General features: G+C 39.2%; 1 protein-coding gene across 8 annotated transcripts in view; it reads left to right on the top strand.

Moving 5' to 3' along the window:
- LOC136857546 (glycerol kinase 3) overlaps positions 1-19048 on the top strand; it is a 462535-nt gene that overhangs the window by 272305 nt on the left and 171182 nt on the right. For all 8 annotated transcript variants that reach the window (XM_067136297.2, XM_067136291.2, XM_067136293.2 and 5 more), the window contains exons 2-4: positions 2955-3034; positions 14767-15016; positions 17722-17939. In XM_067136297.2, the coding sequence (XP_066992398.1) occupies positions 2955-3034; positions 14767-15016; positions 17722-17939 (548 nt within the window). The remainder of the gene's footprint in view (positions 1-2954; positions 3035-14766; positions 15017-17721; positions 17940-19048) is intronic.

The following is a 19048-nucleotide window of genomic DNA, read 5'->3' as shown; positions in this document are numbered from 1 at the left end:
GCCGCAAAACATTGAAGCAGGCCGAGTGGCTTTGACTCGTAGTCCTAGTAAATCAACAAGAAGAGCCAGTGCCGAGTTGGGAATTTCACGTCGATCGGTACAAAGAATTAATAAATCCGAGTTTCGCTTGTATCCATACAAGATGACTGTGGCGCATAAGCTTACTGCGAGAGATAAGGCGCGGAGACTACAGTTTGCAAGGTGGGCAATCGAGCAAAACCAAGAGGCAGTGCTACACAACACATGGTTTTCGGATGAAGCTTATTTTTACGTGAACGGTGTTGTGAACAAACAGAACGTTCAATTTTGGGAACGTGAACCTCCTCGAATAATCCACATGAAAAACACCTACGGGGAGAAAGTGTGCGTGTGGGTCGCGATGTCAAGCCATGGAATCATCGGTCCGTTTTTCTTCGATGCTACAGTAACCGGTGAACGCTATGTAGACATGCTGCGAAACCAGTTCTTTCCTCAACTCATGGCCACAGGTCTTCCATTGCAGACACAATGGTTAATGCAGGATGGAGCACGCCTCCATACTGCCAACGTTGTACTTGATTTCCTCCACAAGAGAATTGGCCTTAGGGCATTGTCAAACAGATTTCCAGAACGTTATGAAGGAGGGCGAATGTGGCCGCCTTACAGCCCGAACATTAACCCATTTGACTTCCTTTGGGGGTTCCTTAAAGAGAAGTTGTTCCACAGAAAACCCGAAAATGCAGTGCAACTTAGGGCCATCATTGTGGAGTTATGGCGTGCAATTCCAGAAGATTTGTGTCGGAGAATCGTCACAAATCCACGTGTGCGACTTGAAGAAGTTGTAAAACAAAACGGCAGTCGTATTGAACATGTGATTCATTAGGTTGTATTTCCAAGCTGTATTCTTTACTTCTACATCAATAAATTACAGATCTTGTCAACAACAAATGTGTTATTTATGAAACAAATCAGGTGGCTTATCGTGCGCCACCCTGTATCTTGCAAATCATTAGAAGGAGAAAAGTGAACTGGATCTGACATTATTTGAAGAGGGACTGTTTACTGAAAGAAGGAATAGAAGGAATGGTGGACGGCAAACGAGGAAGAGGAAGGAAAATATATCAAATGTTGGACAGTATCAAAAGAAATAAATATTTCGACATAAAATCTTGGCGCAGGACAGAAAACAGTGGAAGAGGTTCATCCCATGACAAGACCTGCCATAAAGCAAATACCTGGATGATGATCAACCATTGCGGTCTCCTTTTCTATGCCCTGTATTTCTGAACCGTATAACATTTTAGATTTGACCACAGCATTGAATACATTTCTTTGTGCCCTAAAATCAATATTAGGCATTCTATTGTCTAATATTCGTATACTAGCTAGAGCTGCTGCACCAATCATTTTTTGCTCTTTTGACTTGTTCATCACACCAGGCAAATGCTGGGGCTGTACCTTCAATTTTTTTTGCTAGGGGCTTTACGTTGCGCCGACACAGATAGGTCTTATGGCGACGATGGGATAGGAAAGGCCTAGGAGTTGGAAGGAAGCGGCCGTGGCCTTAATTAAGGTACAGCCCCAGCATTTGCCTGGTGTGAAATGGGAAACCACGGAAAACCATTTTCAGGGCTGCCGATAGTGGGATTCGAACCTACTATCTCCCGGATGCAAGCTCACAGCCGCGCGCCTCTACGCGCACGGCCAACTCGCCCGGTGTACCTTCATTAAGGCCACGGCCGCTTCCTTCCCACTCCTAGCCCTTCCCTGTCCCATCGTCGCCACAAGACCTATCTGTGTCGGTGCGACGTAAAAAAAAAAGACTTGTTCAGCCCATTTTCTGTTTCCTGATATTGTAATTCCTAAATATTCTTAATACGGTAACTATATCAGGATTTACTCCTTCGAGATAACATGTTTCCTTTTTTTTTTCTAATTTGTTTTGTTCCTTTTTTCGTACCATTACTCTGGTTTTCTGTGCATTAATTTTAATATTCCATTCTCACCGTGAATATTACAAGGTAACAGAAATGACAGGAATTTCAACGCATCTTATGAATGAATGAAGCAGTGTTTACTCGCGATGGCGTGTTCAGCAACCATAGTTCCCGTTCCAAAGTCCATGAAAATCCACATGCTTGACGTAAACTAAATTATCCATGTCAAATTAGTTGACTGTGCCGTTTTTTAAAGCGTGTATGAGTGAAATTAATTGTGTTTTCGTCCGAGATGTATTTTCTATGCCTGTATAGTGTGGCGAAAAAGAGTGACTCTTCCTATTCTTCTTTTCAAACAGTACTCACGTGACGGGTGCGGGGAAGGGAACAGAAACCCGTAGTTCCAAAATTTGGTTAACGTTGCCACGGCTCGAATGTTATTAGGTTGCGTATCTGTTACGGTTAGTATAGTTATACAAGAAGGAATTGGGAAAGCCCAGGACTCAAGACATCCAAGGCAGTCATTTGTTACACGTTTGTAGCTGTAAGTATCTTCCATTTCATTCACCCTGAAATCCCACGCCGTAAACTGTCAAGAGTCTCCCTACTCACCAACACAATAGAGGATATTCTTTTTGCTGTGCCACAAGTGGTGTGGGTATAAGTGGTGGTGGTTATTGTTTTTAGGGGAAGTACAACGGGACAACCATACTCTAAGGTTACTCTAAGGATGGGAAATCACCTTATTACAGCTTAGCAGCAAGACGCGTATTGTAGTTAGGTATCCGTTTGGAGGATGATTTGAGCAAGGTAGAATCATGGCCAGTGAGGTCGCCAAATCTCACACTATGGAACTTCAACATCAGCCTGAATTGGCATAGAACCTGTCTAGGATTGAACTATTTATCTTTTTTTCCTACGGGTGTTGTTTTTATTGTTAGATCGCCGCTTAAGTTTACACTTTTTAAGAATATTGTACTTAGGAAAAAATTGCCATACCTGTTTATTTCTGATCAATGTTTGTTTCGTTTGTTTTAGGTGAAATGCCTGTGTCGTCCAGCAAGTCTGAGCCTCTAATCGGAGTAATCAATGAAGGAACAGACGAAGCCAGCTTTGTGGTAAGGAAGTCGTAGTTTTTTCTTTATTGTGATTGTATGTTACGGACCTAGGTAGGAGCCTGCTGGGTATAACAACAGACTCGTACTTGCTTTCGTATTTGATTTGTAGATGTCATTTGGGATTGTTATCAATTGTCAAATGCCAGAGATGCAAATCCATGAGAAGTTGCAGAATTTTAACTCTTAAAGTCGATATGTCCATCAGACAAATAATATATAATATGCATATGCCTTCGGGCTGAGCAGCGGCCGCTTGGTAGGCCATGGCCCTTCGGAGCTGTTGCGCCATTGGGTTTGGTTTGGTTTTATATAATGTTTTTATGCTGCAGACATGCCTTTGTTGGCGACCTAGTGTTTACAGTGCACTATGTCTTCTGGTGTGGGCTAGAGCAATTTTATTACTTTCATTGATCTGTCTCAGCTGTATCCTTGGTTTTGACAAAATGAAAGTGACTGAGGTATGAGTGATGCTAGTAGTGCCGTTCCTTATGCAGCCAGTCCCTGCTATGAATGGTGTGAAAATGTTACTCATATGGTCGGTTGGTGCATGCAATTCAGTGGGCATGGCAGACTGTTATGTAATAGCAACTTCTGGTTCGGTGAGGAGAGCAACGGGAAACTACCTCACTCCTCATTTCCCTAGTACGCCTCTTCAGGTGATGCCTAGGCCATCTATGACAGCTGATGGCGGAGCTGTTGAGGATCCAACCAGCCTTTGGACTGAGGACTAAACATACATACATACATACATACATACATACATACATACATACATACATACATACATACATACATACATACATACATACATACATACATACATACATACATACTGCAGACATAAATCAAACGAACTAGCACACCTGCATTACTGTAGTACGTACTTTTGAATACTAGATATGTTAACCCACCAGATTTCCAGCAGAATACAAGATATTTTAGTCCGTTGGATTGCAGTGAGTCACACTGCTGGAAAACTTCATATCTTTTGATAACCTTACTCTGTTTCTTGAAGTAAGCCATAACTGTTTGTCCAACCCTTGTCCCGTTCTTCTATGAAGTTGGGTATGCGGCGAGATGAATCTGTCATGGCAGGTTTTTATGACCGAATGCCCTTTCTGACGTCAACCTCATCAGAGGAGTTAATGCGATGAAATTAATGACGTGATATATGATAGTAGGAAGGGAGAGGGTGAAACCTAGTTCCAGCACATAGCCTACTCCTGTCGAATAGCACCAAGATCTCTGCTCAAGGCTTAACGTCTCCATCCGATAGACGAATCACCATCGACAGCGTCATATGCCCTCACTCCATATGAGCACTGTGGAGAGGTTTGGAATTTAATCCATGTTTTTGGCACGCAATCTAGTGATTACGAATTGTATAATACCACCTCCCCTACCCTGCCGGCCTGATAGTGACTTAAAAAAAATCTTTTGTAATAAATTATTTCGTGTGGCTGTTGCTAGGCTGGTGCAGACCTTCTGACACGGGTGGGAGGTCATAAGTAATGCATTTTATTTTTGATCCGTTTTGACAATTGATCACAGGTTAAAGTGGGAAAAGGTCCACATATTCAGTACACTTAAATTATGTAACTATGTTTTATTTATTATTGGAACTAGTTTCGACTTGTGGGGGGGAGGCGGTAGAATAACACCCACGGTATCCCCTGCCTGTTGTAAAAGGCGACTAAAAGGGGCTCCATGGGCTCTTAAATTGTGACCTGGGTTGGCGACCACGGGGCCGTTAGCTGAGTCCTGGCATTGCTTCCACATACTTGTGCCAGGCTCCTCACTTTCATCTATCCTATCGGACCTCCCTTGGTCAACTCTCGTTCTTTTCCGACCCCAGCGGTATTAGAGCGCTCGAGGCCTAGGGAGTCTTTAATTTTCACGCCCTTCGTGGCTCTCTTCTTTCTTTGGCTGATGCTTTCGTTTTTCGAAGTGTCGGATCCCTTCCGTTGTTTTCTCTCTGATTGGTGTTATATAGAGGATGGTTGTTTAGATGTACTTCCTCTTAAAACAATAATCGCCACCACCATCTGTTTATTGTAAGGTCATCCTCAGCCATAACATAAACACTCTCCCTTCCTACTATCATATATCACATCATTCATTTCATCTCAACAACTCCTCTGATGAGGCTGACGTCAGGAGGCGCATCCGGTCATAAATACCTGCCACAACAGATTTGTCTCACCTCATACCTGACCCCGTAGAGAAACGGCACACAGGTTGGACAAACAAACAAAGAAGCAAACAAAGAAGCAAGCAAACAAACAAACAAACAAACAAACAAACAAACATCCTCAGTCATAACATAAGACCATTACTAGAACAATATCAAAAGTGTCAGAAGCACACACTAGAGTACGAGAATGAAACACTTATTTGTCCTGAGTTTATGTTGTCATAGAAGTTGTCCATGTATAGTCCATATATCTGTTGAATTCTCTTAATGTTGATATTGCTCATCTGATTATTATAAAGTTGAAATATAGCTTATTGTAACGGTTGAGTACCTCATTAGGAATTGATTGAGTTAACAAACATACACGAACATTGGAACTCTACATCTAAAAACGATGGAGAACACATTTATTGCTTCCTGATCTTTCTTGGAAATAATATGAGTTGAACGGCGTATTTATGAAAAGCGGGTTGAGTAGAAGCGAGTTAGTTCGCTGATGAGTAACTAACCAGATTTTACATGTTTATTGACGCGACATAATTTAAGTGTAGGTATTGAATAGGTGGACCTTTTTCCACTTTAACTTGTGAGGGTGGGAGGTGTGTCTGCCGCATATGGGAAGCTATGTGTTATGTAGTGGAGAATAGTGTTGTGTGTGGTGTGTGTTGCAGATATGTTGGGAACAGCACAAACATTCATTCCCTGAGCCAAGGGGACCATTTCAGACTGAAATCCCTGAACTGGCTGGGTATCGAACCCGGGGCCTTCTGAACTGAAAGCCAGACACTATTGTAACAATAATGTTTTGTGACGTGATTAGAATAGCAGTTTCATTTGACACAGCATAAAACCAAAAGACTGTCTTCTATACGACTTAAGTTTCCTTTCAAATTCTGTGTTGCTGTCAACGAATTTCGTACCGCTCATGGTAAGTATGCCCTAGTACGCCTCTTCAGTGATGCCTAGGCCCTCTATGACAGCTGATGGCGGAGCTGTTGAGGATCCAACCAGCCTTAGGGCTGAAGACGGTACATACATACATACATGCATACATACTTACATACATACATACATACATACATACATACATACATACATACATACATACAAATAGCTTAATGTGATAATAGTGGAAACTCCTGCGAGGAACTGGCGACACTGCTTCTGCGTGCCATCTAGCGGTTTGAGGAGCTAACTACACTTGCTACTGGTGTCAGCTGTGTATATTAGAAGTGTCTCGTTTGTACATCAGATTGTTTTGTGCTTGTTATGTATCACTATTTTGGAAATGGCAGGAAGAGGAATTATTTGTGCTATGTGTGGGTGTTTTAATTACAAAAGACAAGGTGATCGCAAGTCATTTTACAGATTTCTTAACAACAAAGTGCTGTGAGTATAGGCCTACCTGTTATTGTTTACGTGCCTATATTTTTTTCTATTTATGTGAAAATACTTTCTTTAAACCAAAGTTATTATTAAACCCATGCATTTAATCAATTTTTAGGTGTACTCAGTCAGCTATGAAGAGCAGAAGGGCAGATTTAGATGAAATGCAGACCATTATATCACGGGCTGGGCATGTAGCAAGTTTCTCCATGCTGAGTGTAGCGATGTATTGTCATCTTCTGATATTGATTATAGCATGGGAAATTTGCACATAGAAATGAAGAAATATGATAATTCTAAGATGATGTTTCCAAATATTTTTTTCGGGTGAGGGATGGGGGGGCATTAGGTGCTATTTTTTGTTTTGTTTACAATTTTGCTTTACGTCACACCGACACAGATAGGTCTTATGGTGACGATGGAATTGGAAAGGCCTAGGAGTGGAAAGGAAGCGGCCGTGGCCTTAATTAAGGTACAGCTCCAGCGTTTGCCTGGTGTGACAATGGAAAACCACGGAAAACCATCTTCAGGGCTGCCGACAGTGGCGTTCAAACCCACCATAACCCGCATGCAACCTCACAACCGTGCGCCCCTAACCGCACGGCCAACTCGCGCGGTTAATGCTAAAATATCAGGAACATTGAAGATAGTTTATGTCAGTTTTTATCAGAAAGCACACATGGAATTAGAAGAAAATTAGCTGACAGGTTTTTGTCATTGAATGAATGAAGTGAAGGCATTTGTAACAGCTGTATAAAATTACTGACTAAATATTCTTTTAAAAGTCCTTTTAAAGGGACATGTGAATAGAACCAATGATTCAACGCAGAAAAATCTTGCCAGTAAAAACATCAAGTTGAAGAAAGATATTACATGTGTGATTTGCTCTTTGAGTCTGTATGCCCTAGTCATAACAGGACTATCGAATGATTTAATTTGATAACACATTTGTTTTATTCTTTACCAGTGGTTCTTTCAGATCAACGTCCACCATTTTCCTTCCCTATATTATGTTACAAGAACGACGCAAACATTGTTGGGTTCGAAGTCGAAATATGTAGTGTTTTAATAGCGCCTTGTGTTAGTGTTCTCTTCGAGCCAGTAGATGGCAGCACTGCTGGCTGTCGCCGCTGCTCTCCGTGTTAAGTGAGGAGAGTTTCCACTATTATCTTATTAAGCTATTTGATACCGGTACATGGCAAGTGTAACTAGCTGTCTCATAAATGAGCTGTGCAATCCTGCTGAAATTACAGCTGCTACATGATGACTTAAACAGTTCTCCGTATTATATTTGAGTGAAGTAACAATTGCCATATTATTTTATTGTTGCAAGATATGTGGATTAATCTCACAAATGTCAAAAAGTACAATCAGCACATGGATATCCATGAACTTTATAAGATGACGGACATTTATCTACAGTATAATTTACTAATACTTCTTCTTCCTGGCCTTAATTCCAATTTATTGGTGTTGGCACTTGATATGGGTTTCTGGTTATTTGCTTTACGTCGCACCGACACAGATAGGTCTTATGGCGACGATGGGACAGGGAAGGGATAGGAGTGGAAAGGAAGCGGCCGTGGCCTTAATTAAGGTACAGCCCCAGCATTTGCCTGGTGTGAAAATGGGAAACCACGGAAAACCATCTTCAGGGCTGCCGACAGTGGGGTTCGAACCCACGATCTCCCGAATACTGGATACTGGCCGCAATTAAGCGACTGCAGCTATCGAGCTCGGTGATATGGGTTTGGCTCAGTTTTACAGCAGGATGCTTTTCCTGGCGCCAGCCCTATTTGGAGGGAATTTAATGTTTCTGCGATGGTTAGTAGCATGGTTTGTTGTATGTAGATGAAGAGAATTGTATTGAGATGAAACACAAGCACCCAGCTCCAAACAAAAGGAATTAACCATCCGCAGTTAAAAATTCTCAGCCTGGCTGGGAATTGAATCCAGGGCCCTCCGAACCTAAGACCAGTATGCTGATCATTCAGCTAAGGAGCCAGACTACAGCATCTCTTACTATTTAGGTAATGTTTTACATCATTTTTACCATATTACTGATTTCTTACTATCATAGTTTCCAATATCAAACTGTGATAATATTCTACTTAAAATATCTGCCCTACTGTTGGTCGCTAATTGTAGTAGGCCTATACCGGATATAAAATTTAATTGAACAAAATATTAATTTTTTGTACCATAATTTAGTGTAAATATAACTTGGGGACACCCAATGAAATAAAATTCAAACTGAGTGAATAAACAAATAAATGACAATAGTGATAATAATAATAAAATATATAATTTGCCAAAAATGCAGGTAAATGGGCACCAGAGGTCACCATAGGATCCCTCAATTTAGAATATTAATAGCAACTAATAATAAATGGTAGAGCAAAAAAAATTCCACTTGGATTGTGTATTCTGCTGGTTGGGCCTTACCTAATCACCTGAAAACGAATAAATGGGTAGGAACTGCACCTAGGTTCTCCAATAACTTTTCCACTCATTGAAAATAAACCATCTGTATTCTGATCTAACCATTATCTGTACATAAGCACTTCCTCATCACATAAGACACATAAGATAGCAACACACTCAATAAATATTTACAACTGCTGGAATACTCCCTATATACATTCAACAGTCCTAGAATAAAAATGAAAACAGTGGGAAAACAACAGTGAGGACTCCACTACCATTTGTAGAGAGCCCGATGACCAATAGTTACAAAGCATACATATATTTAGGTAATTGCCCCGTCACTGTCTCTGTGTATCACCATCAACACATTGTATATCACTCTGATAGTGTACCTCATTTTCACTGATATCAACACTTGGTTTTAGAGACACTTTCACTTGCACAAACACATGCCTTGAAACTGGACCATAGATTTAACGAAGATTGCCGTAAGATATGAATACCAAGAGCAGTACCTTAGCACAAGAGTTGTGTAAGTATTAACAAGCAAACAACACTGTTCCGTTCGTCCATAATGAAATGTATACTTGTTCATATTCCCTGTCATGTTCCAGAGTCATCGTAGTACTCCTCCTCGACCGTGTTCTCCGAAAGTACCTCATATTTCTCCTTCTCACCACCTTCTCGATATCAAAATTCCAGTTATGAGCGAGAGATATCCCGTGCCATGATAATATTGATAACACGTGTCTGTAACTTGACCATGCCTGCCGAGGCTGGCTTGAGAATATGCATGTGTCAGGCTTTGAACTCTCCGTATGACTCATAAAGTTTCCCTGGGATGTATATCCAAACATGGAAATAGCTGTGTGTTTCCCAACTGCCTGCACAAAACAAATTACTAATATCTAATACAGAGACCTTCCATATTCAAATATTTTACCTTAAAACACCAATAAAATAATAATAATAATAATAATAATAATAATAATAATAATAATAATAATAATAATAATAATAATAATAATAATGATGACAATAATAATAATAATAAAAAATAATATATCAATATGTCGTAATAAATCCAGTGTGGGGATGTGATATGTATCATCACAAGATAACTACTCATTTGCTTTTCTGAGAGACATATGAAAATGTCATATTTCCCTAGAATAAAAAACAACTGCCTATTTATTTCATGATCTTTCAGACTTGAATATTCTACTAGTAGCTCTCCGCAATTTGTAGAAAGCATACCAGCTATTTCTTCTTGTGTAACTCATTTGCAGAGTATAGAGAGTTAGGAAAATGAAAAGGTACACGCTCTATATTCGTTTAGTCGATTCCGACTCTCCGTGACCCCATGAGCTAAAATACACCAATTTCTTCTGTCCTCTACTGCCTCCCGAAGATTTTCTAAGCTGGAATTTAGTACTTCTGTGCTGCCATCAATCCATCTTTTTCTTTGCCTCCCTCTTGTACTTGTGCCTTCGAACTTCCCCAGCATTAAGCTCTTTTCTAATGAATTGTGTCTTCTCATGATGTGTCCTAAGTAGCTTAGTTTTTGTTACAGGATTAGGCCATCCAAGGTACACTCTGGTTTTATTTGCTGTAAAACTGACCTATTTGTTCTCTTCGCAGTCCATGGGACTCTAAGGATTTTCCTCCAACACCATAATTCAAAGTAGTCTATTCTACAGCTTTTCTTATGGTCCAGGTCTCACATCCACACATCACAACTAGAAAAACCATAGCCTTTACTATACAGATCTTTGTTGTTAATGTTATATCTCTACTCCTTAAGATATTGTCAAGATTTGTCATTGCCTTTCTACCAAGTAGCAATCGTCTTTTGATTTCATGGCTACAGTCACCATCAGCAGAAATCTGTGAGCCAAGATAGTTGAAAACGGAGAATCCCTCCATATTTTTCTCCTCCTACATGCCATGAATTGACAGGTGTAGTTGCCATCATTTTTGTTTTCTTGACATTCAACATTAGTCCAGCCTTTGAACTTTCTTCTTTCACTTTCAGTAAGAGGGTTTTCAAGTCATCTTCATTTTCTGCCATCAGGATAGTATAATCTGCAAATCTCAGGTTGTTTATATTTAACCCAGCTATTTTGATTCCTCTTTCCTCTTTATCTAACCTCACATTCCTCATAATGTGTTCAACATACAGATTGAAAAGGTAAGGTGATAATATACAGCCTTACCGTACTCCTCTCTGAATCTTGACCCATTTAGTTGTTCCATATAAGGTTCTCACTGTAGCTTCTTGGTCAGAGTATAAATTCCGTATGAGGTTAAGGATATGATCTGGTACTCCATGTGTTTTAGTACTTTCCATAATTCATTATGATCGACACAGTCAAAGGCTTTAGCATAACCAATAAAGCAGAGATATCTTTCTGGAATTCTCTTGCCTTCTCCATTATCCATAGGATGTTGGCAATTTGGTCTCTGGTCCCTCTTCCTTTACGAAATCCATCTTGTTCTTCATTTAGCTCTCGGTCTACATACTGGCAAAGTCTATTTTGTAAGATTTTAAGCATGACTTTGCTAGCATGTGAGATAAGTGCAATTGTTCAATGATTCTAGCATTCTTTAGAATTTCCTTTCTTTGGAATTGGGATGAATACTGAACTTTTCCAGTCTTTTGGCCATATTTCCATATTTGCTGACATATGGAATGCAAAACTTTCACTGCACTATCTCTAATTACTTGGAACATTTCTACTGGAATTCCATCTTGTCCACTTGCTTTGTTTTTAGCAGTATTCTCCAGGGCCCATTTGACTTCACTTACTAAAATATCTGGTTCTGGTTCTAAGGACACATGAACTTCATTATTAATAATACCGGTACACGGTTCTTTCTTATACAGATCTTGTACATATTCCATCCATCTTTCCTTAATGTCCTCTGCTTCTGTTAGATCTCTACCATGTTTATCTTTTACCATTCCAATTTTTGCCTGGAATTTTCCTTTGATGTCCCTAATTTTCTTGTAGAGATAACTCATCTTCCCCATTCTGTTATTTTCTTCAACTTCTTTGCATTGGTCATTTAGGAAAATATTCTTATCTCTTCTAGCTAATTTTCGAAACTCTGCATTTAATTCAAACATTGCTGATCTATCCCCTTTGATTTCTGCTTTCCTTCATTCTTCTGAAATTTGCAGTACCTCACCTGATAACCATTTGGCCTTCTTGTTATTCCTTTTCTTAGGAATGTGTTTTTCTGCTGCCTCCTTAACAGCAGATGATACTTCTGTCCACAGCTCTTCAGGGTTTTTGTCTTCTACCTGTAAGGCATTAAATCTGTTCCTGATTTCTACTGTATAATCACAAGGAATTCTTCCAAGGTCATATCTGTTTGATGAGGTGGCTTTAGCTGTTTTCCTCAACTTCAACTGGAATTTTGCAATTAAGAGTTCATGGTCTGATCCGCAATCAGCTCCTGGTCTTGTAGTTGATCGAATGGCACTCTTCCACCTACTATTACAAATTATGTAATCAATTTGATTCTGGTATTGGCCGTCCAGTGAAGTCCAAGTGTATAGACATCGTTTGGGTAGCTGGAATAGTGTGTTGGTAATAACCAGTGAATTGTCTTGGCAGAATTCTAGGAGTCTCTGCCCTGGTTCATTTGTTGTACCAAGACCAAATTTCCCTGTTACACCATCTACAATTTGGTTTCCCACTTTGGCATTCCAGTCTCCAACTATGAAAACGAAATTCTTTTTTGGTGTCAACCGTAGTAGTTCTTGTAAATCTTCATCAGCATCAGTGGTTGGTGCATAAACCTGAATGACTGTGACATTGAGAGGTTAACCTTGAAATCTGATGTACATCATTCTATCATTTTTATAGTTGCAACCCATTACAGTTTTACCTACTCTGTTACTGACTATGAAGGCTACACCATTACTGTTGTTGTTGTCTTGTCCAGAAAAGTATACCGTGTAGTCATCCGAAATAAACTCTCCCATTCTGGACCATCTCATTACACTTATTCCCAATATGTCAATGCCAATTCTCTCTATTTTTCTTTTGACTACATCCAGTTTTCCTTGATACATTGATCTCATATTGCATGTTCCTAAACAATACAGTTCCTTGCAGCATTGCACTCTCCTTGAGGCTTCTCTCAACCTAGTCCCCCCCCCAGCAATCTGAACGGGGAACTTGAAACTCAAGAACATTTTAATTTGAGTAAAGCCATGGGGTTTTCTGGGATAATTTCAGTGGTGGCTTCCCGTTGCCTTCCACTGACCTCCAAATCCTGTCTGCTCACAGACTCAGTTTCCCGCTGGGGTTGGGTACCCAACCTTCCACTGAGTTGCTCGGCCTAACAGGGGCACCACACGTAGGTAGGAACTTGGAGAATTGAGGTGACAGAGGCTAAGAGAACTCACTTCCTGAGTTCTTGTAATCGCATATCACCCCCATTTTCTGCCAGAGTCTCAAGGTGTTTGCAGAGACTCCCCCAGGTTATCTCCTGTGGCCCCAAAAGGTACACAAGATAGGATAATGACACTCAATGACACTTGTTTTTGCCCTTCCAATACTCAATAACAAGTCAGTTGTTCCTTTCTAATATAGTGACCTGATATCATCTGTTTCTTTTCTCTTTCTATTTTTGTCCCGTGTTCCTAGCCTTTTAGTACCTGTATTTATCTTTATCTTACGTTCTTCCTTTTTCCTGTGTTTTTCCAGCTTTGTTCATATCCTACACTTTCCACATCAAGAGTAGAGATCAGTCAAGGGAGTTGATGTATTATTGCTCCATGTGCAACAGAGACAGATGAAAAGAGAGGAGGCAAGTAAAATCCAGGCCAGAGAAATTACACTTTTAAGAAGCAGGATAAAAATGACAAGAAAGGACAGAGTAGGAAGTGAGAATGTTAGGAAGGAAATCGGAGTGGAAAAGCTTTAGTAGAGAATAGAGAAAAATAAACTGAGATGGTTTGGACATTTGAAGAGGAAGGAAGGAGGGTTACTGACGCAGATGATTGAGGCTAAAATTGAAGGAAGGAGAAATAGATGCAAGGAGTTTGGATACTATCAGAGATTGTATAATAAGAACACAGTATCGGTGGTAAGATAGAGGAAGAGGAAATATACCATTAATGTCCAGATCCAGTTGGAGTTGTGAAAGGGAAGATGATGAGCAGGAACTAGGAATTGTATAGTATTTTTAATGGTGAAGTGCTTTTCTTACAAATCATCTAAAAAATGATCAGTATTTTCAAACTAGCTGACCCCGTGGTGTAGGGTTAGCGTGCCTGCCTCTTACCCGGAGGCCCCGGGTTCGATTCCCGGTCAGGTTAGGGATTTTTACTTGGACCTGGGGGCTGATTCGAGGTCTACTCAGCCTACGTGATTAGAATTGAGGAGCTATCTGACAGTGAGATAGCGGCCCCGGTCTCGAAAGCCAAGAATAACGGCCAAGAGGATTCATCGTGACCACACGACACCTCGTAATCTGCAGGCCTTCGGGATGAGCAGCAGTCGCTTGGTAGGCCAAGGCTCTTCAAGGGCTGTAGTGCCATTGGGGGGGGAGGGGGGATTTTCAAACTGCTCATTAATGGTAATGGTTTTCGGTGACAACTCCTGAAGGCCAGTAAGAACCTATTCTAGTCTTTCATCAGATTCCATTTTATGCAGAATTCTTTATCTAAATATCGACAGAGCTATAATTTTTACTACTCTTGTCACAGGTTTTCTCATCGAAGAGTGGGAAAGAGCTTGCACATCATTCTGTGGGAATTACAACACTAATACCTCGTGATGGTTGGCTGGAGCAAGACCCTGTTGAAATTTTAAATTCTGTTAGAGAATCCATAGCAGCGACTCTAGAGAAACTGAATCATCCTGTGGAAGACATAATAACCATAGGCATCACGAATCAACGAGAAACCACAATTCTCTGGGATTCAAATACTGGAGAACCACTATATAATGCTATTGGTAAGTATGACTTTATAGCTTGTGCCTGTCTCTCTGGTAGAATAATTAAATCAAGTTATAAGGTATTTTTGTGAATTATAACAAAAATTTTATGTACCTTATTTAATGCGACTAATTGTTAAGTGTATTAGATCGTTTGTTTGATTTCTCGTTACTGTCTGGTATAGGATAGCAGATGATATGTGCAAACTGATATTAGATCCTGTTAGGAATGTCATTTATATCCTTTAGTGTGCTTTATTCACATTCATAATGATCTCACCACCTCAGAAAGTAATGAATACATTAGTAACAGGATTACTCAGATCCTGAAACACCAGCAGAGCTGTTCCAGTCTGAACCATGTGACAAAAATTGGTCTGTCTGTGCTTTTTATTTTATTAGTTTGATTCATTTGTTCTGAATTTTGAAATATAGAATGCTTACGTTGTTATGATTTCCCCAAAACTAATGCATTTAATTTTTAGCAGTGGAACACTTTATTTGGTAGTTGATATTAATTTTCTTTCTCACATTTTCATTGTTTAGTATCAAGAATTTTCACTCTTACATTGAAAGGCTAAAGAACCTGTTGTTAATTCCTAAGCTTGAATATCTATCAGCTTCTCAGTTAAGATACATGTTGTTGGTGATTTACCCATATAGGTACTTGGTTTTCCATCTTACAAAATAAGTAGTAATGTAACTTTAAAGGAGAACTAAAGTAAAAATTCCTATTTTTATATTATTTTGTTAGTTTGGATTCGTCTGATTACAATATCGCTATCTGTGTGGCATTGGCTTGAGTTCCTTGTGCTTTATTGTTTAATAATTTCTTCATTACTGTGTTTAATAATGTCTTTGTTGCCATGTTTTCAGTGTTAGTTCTTTGTATTATTGTACAGTATACATAGTTTTAAATGTGATCAATGTGCCAGAATGTTCCGTTTTTGGATGTTATAATAAAACTGGTCTTCATCCTCGTGCAGGATCCTACTATTTTCCCAACAGGGGACAAGTTCCCAAAACTGTATAATATATTGGTTAATTGCACACAAATAAAACAAACTGTTTCAACTAAAAGTGCTGTTATTTGTAGTTGGCATTTCAGTGAAAGTGATTTTCATGAATCTGATATTTTGAAAGCTCGTTTACTGCCAGAGGAAAAATGTGGACACCCTAGGCTAGAAGAATATACAATTCTTTCAAAATATTTAGGATCGGATGGTAAATCATTCCTTAAAAAAAAAAGTCTTCTCTCCAGAAATCTAAACTGCAATAGCCCTCAAATAATGAATGGAAATACGTGTCTAGGAGTTTGCAGCGAGTGTAGGCATAGCAAATGTGTGCACATATATTCAGTGTGAAACTTACAGGCATCAAATATCTTGTGAAGACATGAATGAATGTGACTCAAACGTGGATATGGAATCACCATCCTCATATATGGACCCAGAGTATTGTTTTCCAGAAGAAAGTTGTAGCTGCTTGAAGAGACATCTCGGCCAATGTGACATCACCAAGCCAGAGTAGAAATATTTGTCTTGGGTTCGCTTAGAAACACGTGGATATGGTATTATGATCAGACAAGTCCAACCTAATAGTAATAAATATAAAGATATAAAATTTAATTCAGCTCTCCTTTAAGAGTAACACTCCATTCAAATTCTTTTTAATTATGATTAATGATAATGATAATTATTTCTAGGTACTGAAGCAAAATGTCCTCATTTGATAGTTTCTATAATTACTTTTAATTATACACCATAAACCCAAAATATTAATGTGTGATATTTTAGGATATGAAAACCATAATTGAAACACAACACTTTCTAAAATACTTTATTGGCCAATGTGGTATCTTTTACCTTGATAGCAACATCCTGTTAGAATATCTGTGCCTTTGTTGGTTTGTGTACACTTGGTTCAGGTAGGTCATCTCATTGAGATCATGCATTTCAGTAAGGTTGCTTAAATAGAAGAAATTCACCTGACAACTGTATTCCTCCGAGAATTAGAGGATTCATTATGCTTAGTCTTTCATAGCATTTCCAAGGCAAAAGTGATACTCGGTAGGAGGAAATCTAAGAGAATTGAATGTGGATCATTTCAAGTATTATTTAGGCTCCCAAGTTGGTAGTATCATATGCAGAATTGAATCAAGCTAATACATTGAGTGGTATTATGTAAGAAAGAAGTTAGCTCTCAGATGAAACCATCTTTACATTGGTTTGTTTTCAGATTGCCTTTATTGGATAGGAGTTGTAAGTTAGGGGACACAAGATATCCATAAAGTTGGAAATAATGGGCATGAAAGTAGCGATAATGATTGCCAGTACAAACGGGTGGGAACAGTGATAGGAGAATATTTGGAGTGAGGAGCTAAAGGCCAAGTTAAAATGAACTCGATGAACAAAGCTGTACCTATAAGCCATCTTCAGTGGTGGGGTCATGTGAAATGAATGGAGAAGAGTAGGTTTCCAAGGAGAATAATGTGCTCAGCCATAAAGTATAAAAAGAGTAGAGGGAGACCAAAGTGACAATGATTAGACTCAATCTATTTTTAATGATTTAATGATAAGAATTGTGGAACTAACTGAGGCCACAGAGTCAAGAGGAAAATATAGGATTATGGACATACTTAGTTAATGAAGATGTATGTACCTATGATGTATGTTTCATAGCTTAAAGCAGAAATTGTGTACTGATTCGCATGTTGTGTCTAGTGTGGTCAGATATCCGCACGGCCTCTACGGTGGACCAGGTGCTAGCCAAGGTGCCTGACAACAGTAAGAATGCTCTGATGCCCTTGTGTGGTCTACCCATCAGCCCTTACTTCAGTGCCCTGAAGATTCGATGGCTTATTGACAATGTGCCAGCTGTACGCAAAGCCATTAGAAAGAAAACCTGCAAGTTTGGTACCGTCGATTCCTGGCTTATTTGGGTATGTGTTTGTTTATACTTTCTCAGAGTTGGATTTTGAAGATTGGAGACATCTTCCTTTAAACTGGCAGCTGAAATCATGGTAATTGAATTCCTTCCAAGGCTGGCCATCATGGGTGTATTTTTCTGTGTTTCTGTTGTTTTCAGGCATGTTGTAATGTAGTAATATTATTTTCCCCTCAGTTTTATTTAATCTTATAAAGTTGGGAAAATGTGTTTCAGGGATCAGTATGCAATTTTACATTTTGCGGCTTGTCATTGCTGTACTGTGGAATGTTGGAAAATGGTATACATAATAACTACCATGTACTCCACATTGAAAGTTTCAATAGGCTGCATTCTGCATTCTCTGAGCAAAATTTCATTGAATCACTTTATGTTGTTTATTTTATTCACATGTGAAATAAAGAGAAGAATGTGAAAGTGTTGCATTCATTCCTTGTGAAATAATGATGGGAGTGTTGGCGTCTGGATACCAAAATTGCAGATAGAAATCCAGGTGATGTAGTTAGATTGTTTGAAGGGTGGAAGAAAGTTTGTTCACCACTCCATGTCATAATATGACATATGATGTCAGCATTTAAAAGATTTTGTATTTACCCTTGATAATTAAATCTCGGCCATATATTGCCCGAGATCTGGTAGGCAGAGTCAAAACAGAACATCAAAATTGATGTGCAGGCAGCTCAGAAGGCTTCAAATTAAAATGCCTACACATGGTAGCCGAGGCCATACAAAATAATAATAATAATAATAATAATAACAATAATAATAATAATAATAATAATAATAATAATAATAATAATAATAATCATTAGAACCTCAAAACCATCATCACTTACAAAAACCTAAGCGCCTCACCCTACGTGGCAACATTTGTTGACTTTCAGAAGGCCTACGATTCAGTAGATAGAGAGTCACTCTTCCAGGCACTCGCTGAACTGGGACTAGATAAGAAAACCTTGAATCTAGTGAAAGCAACTCTTACCAACACTACTGCCAGAATCAAATTCAGAGGGGAACTGTCCCAGAGATTTGAGATCAAAACAGGTGTTAGACAAGGGGATGGCCTATCTCCAATCCTCTTTAATTGCCTACTTGAAAAAGTCA

The sequence above is a fragment of the Anabrus simplex genome, chromosome 1, assembly GCF_040414725.1.
Source record: "Anabrus simplex isolate iqAnaSimp1 chromosome 1, ASM4041472v1, whole genome shotgun sequence".
Lineage (NCBI taxonomy): Eukaryota > Metazoa > Arthropoda > Insecta > Orthoptera > Tettigoniidae > Anabrus > Anabrus simplex.
This window is presented reverse-complemented; position numbering and strand designations above follow the sequence as displayed.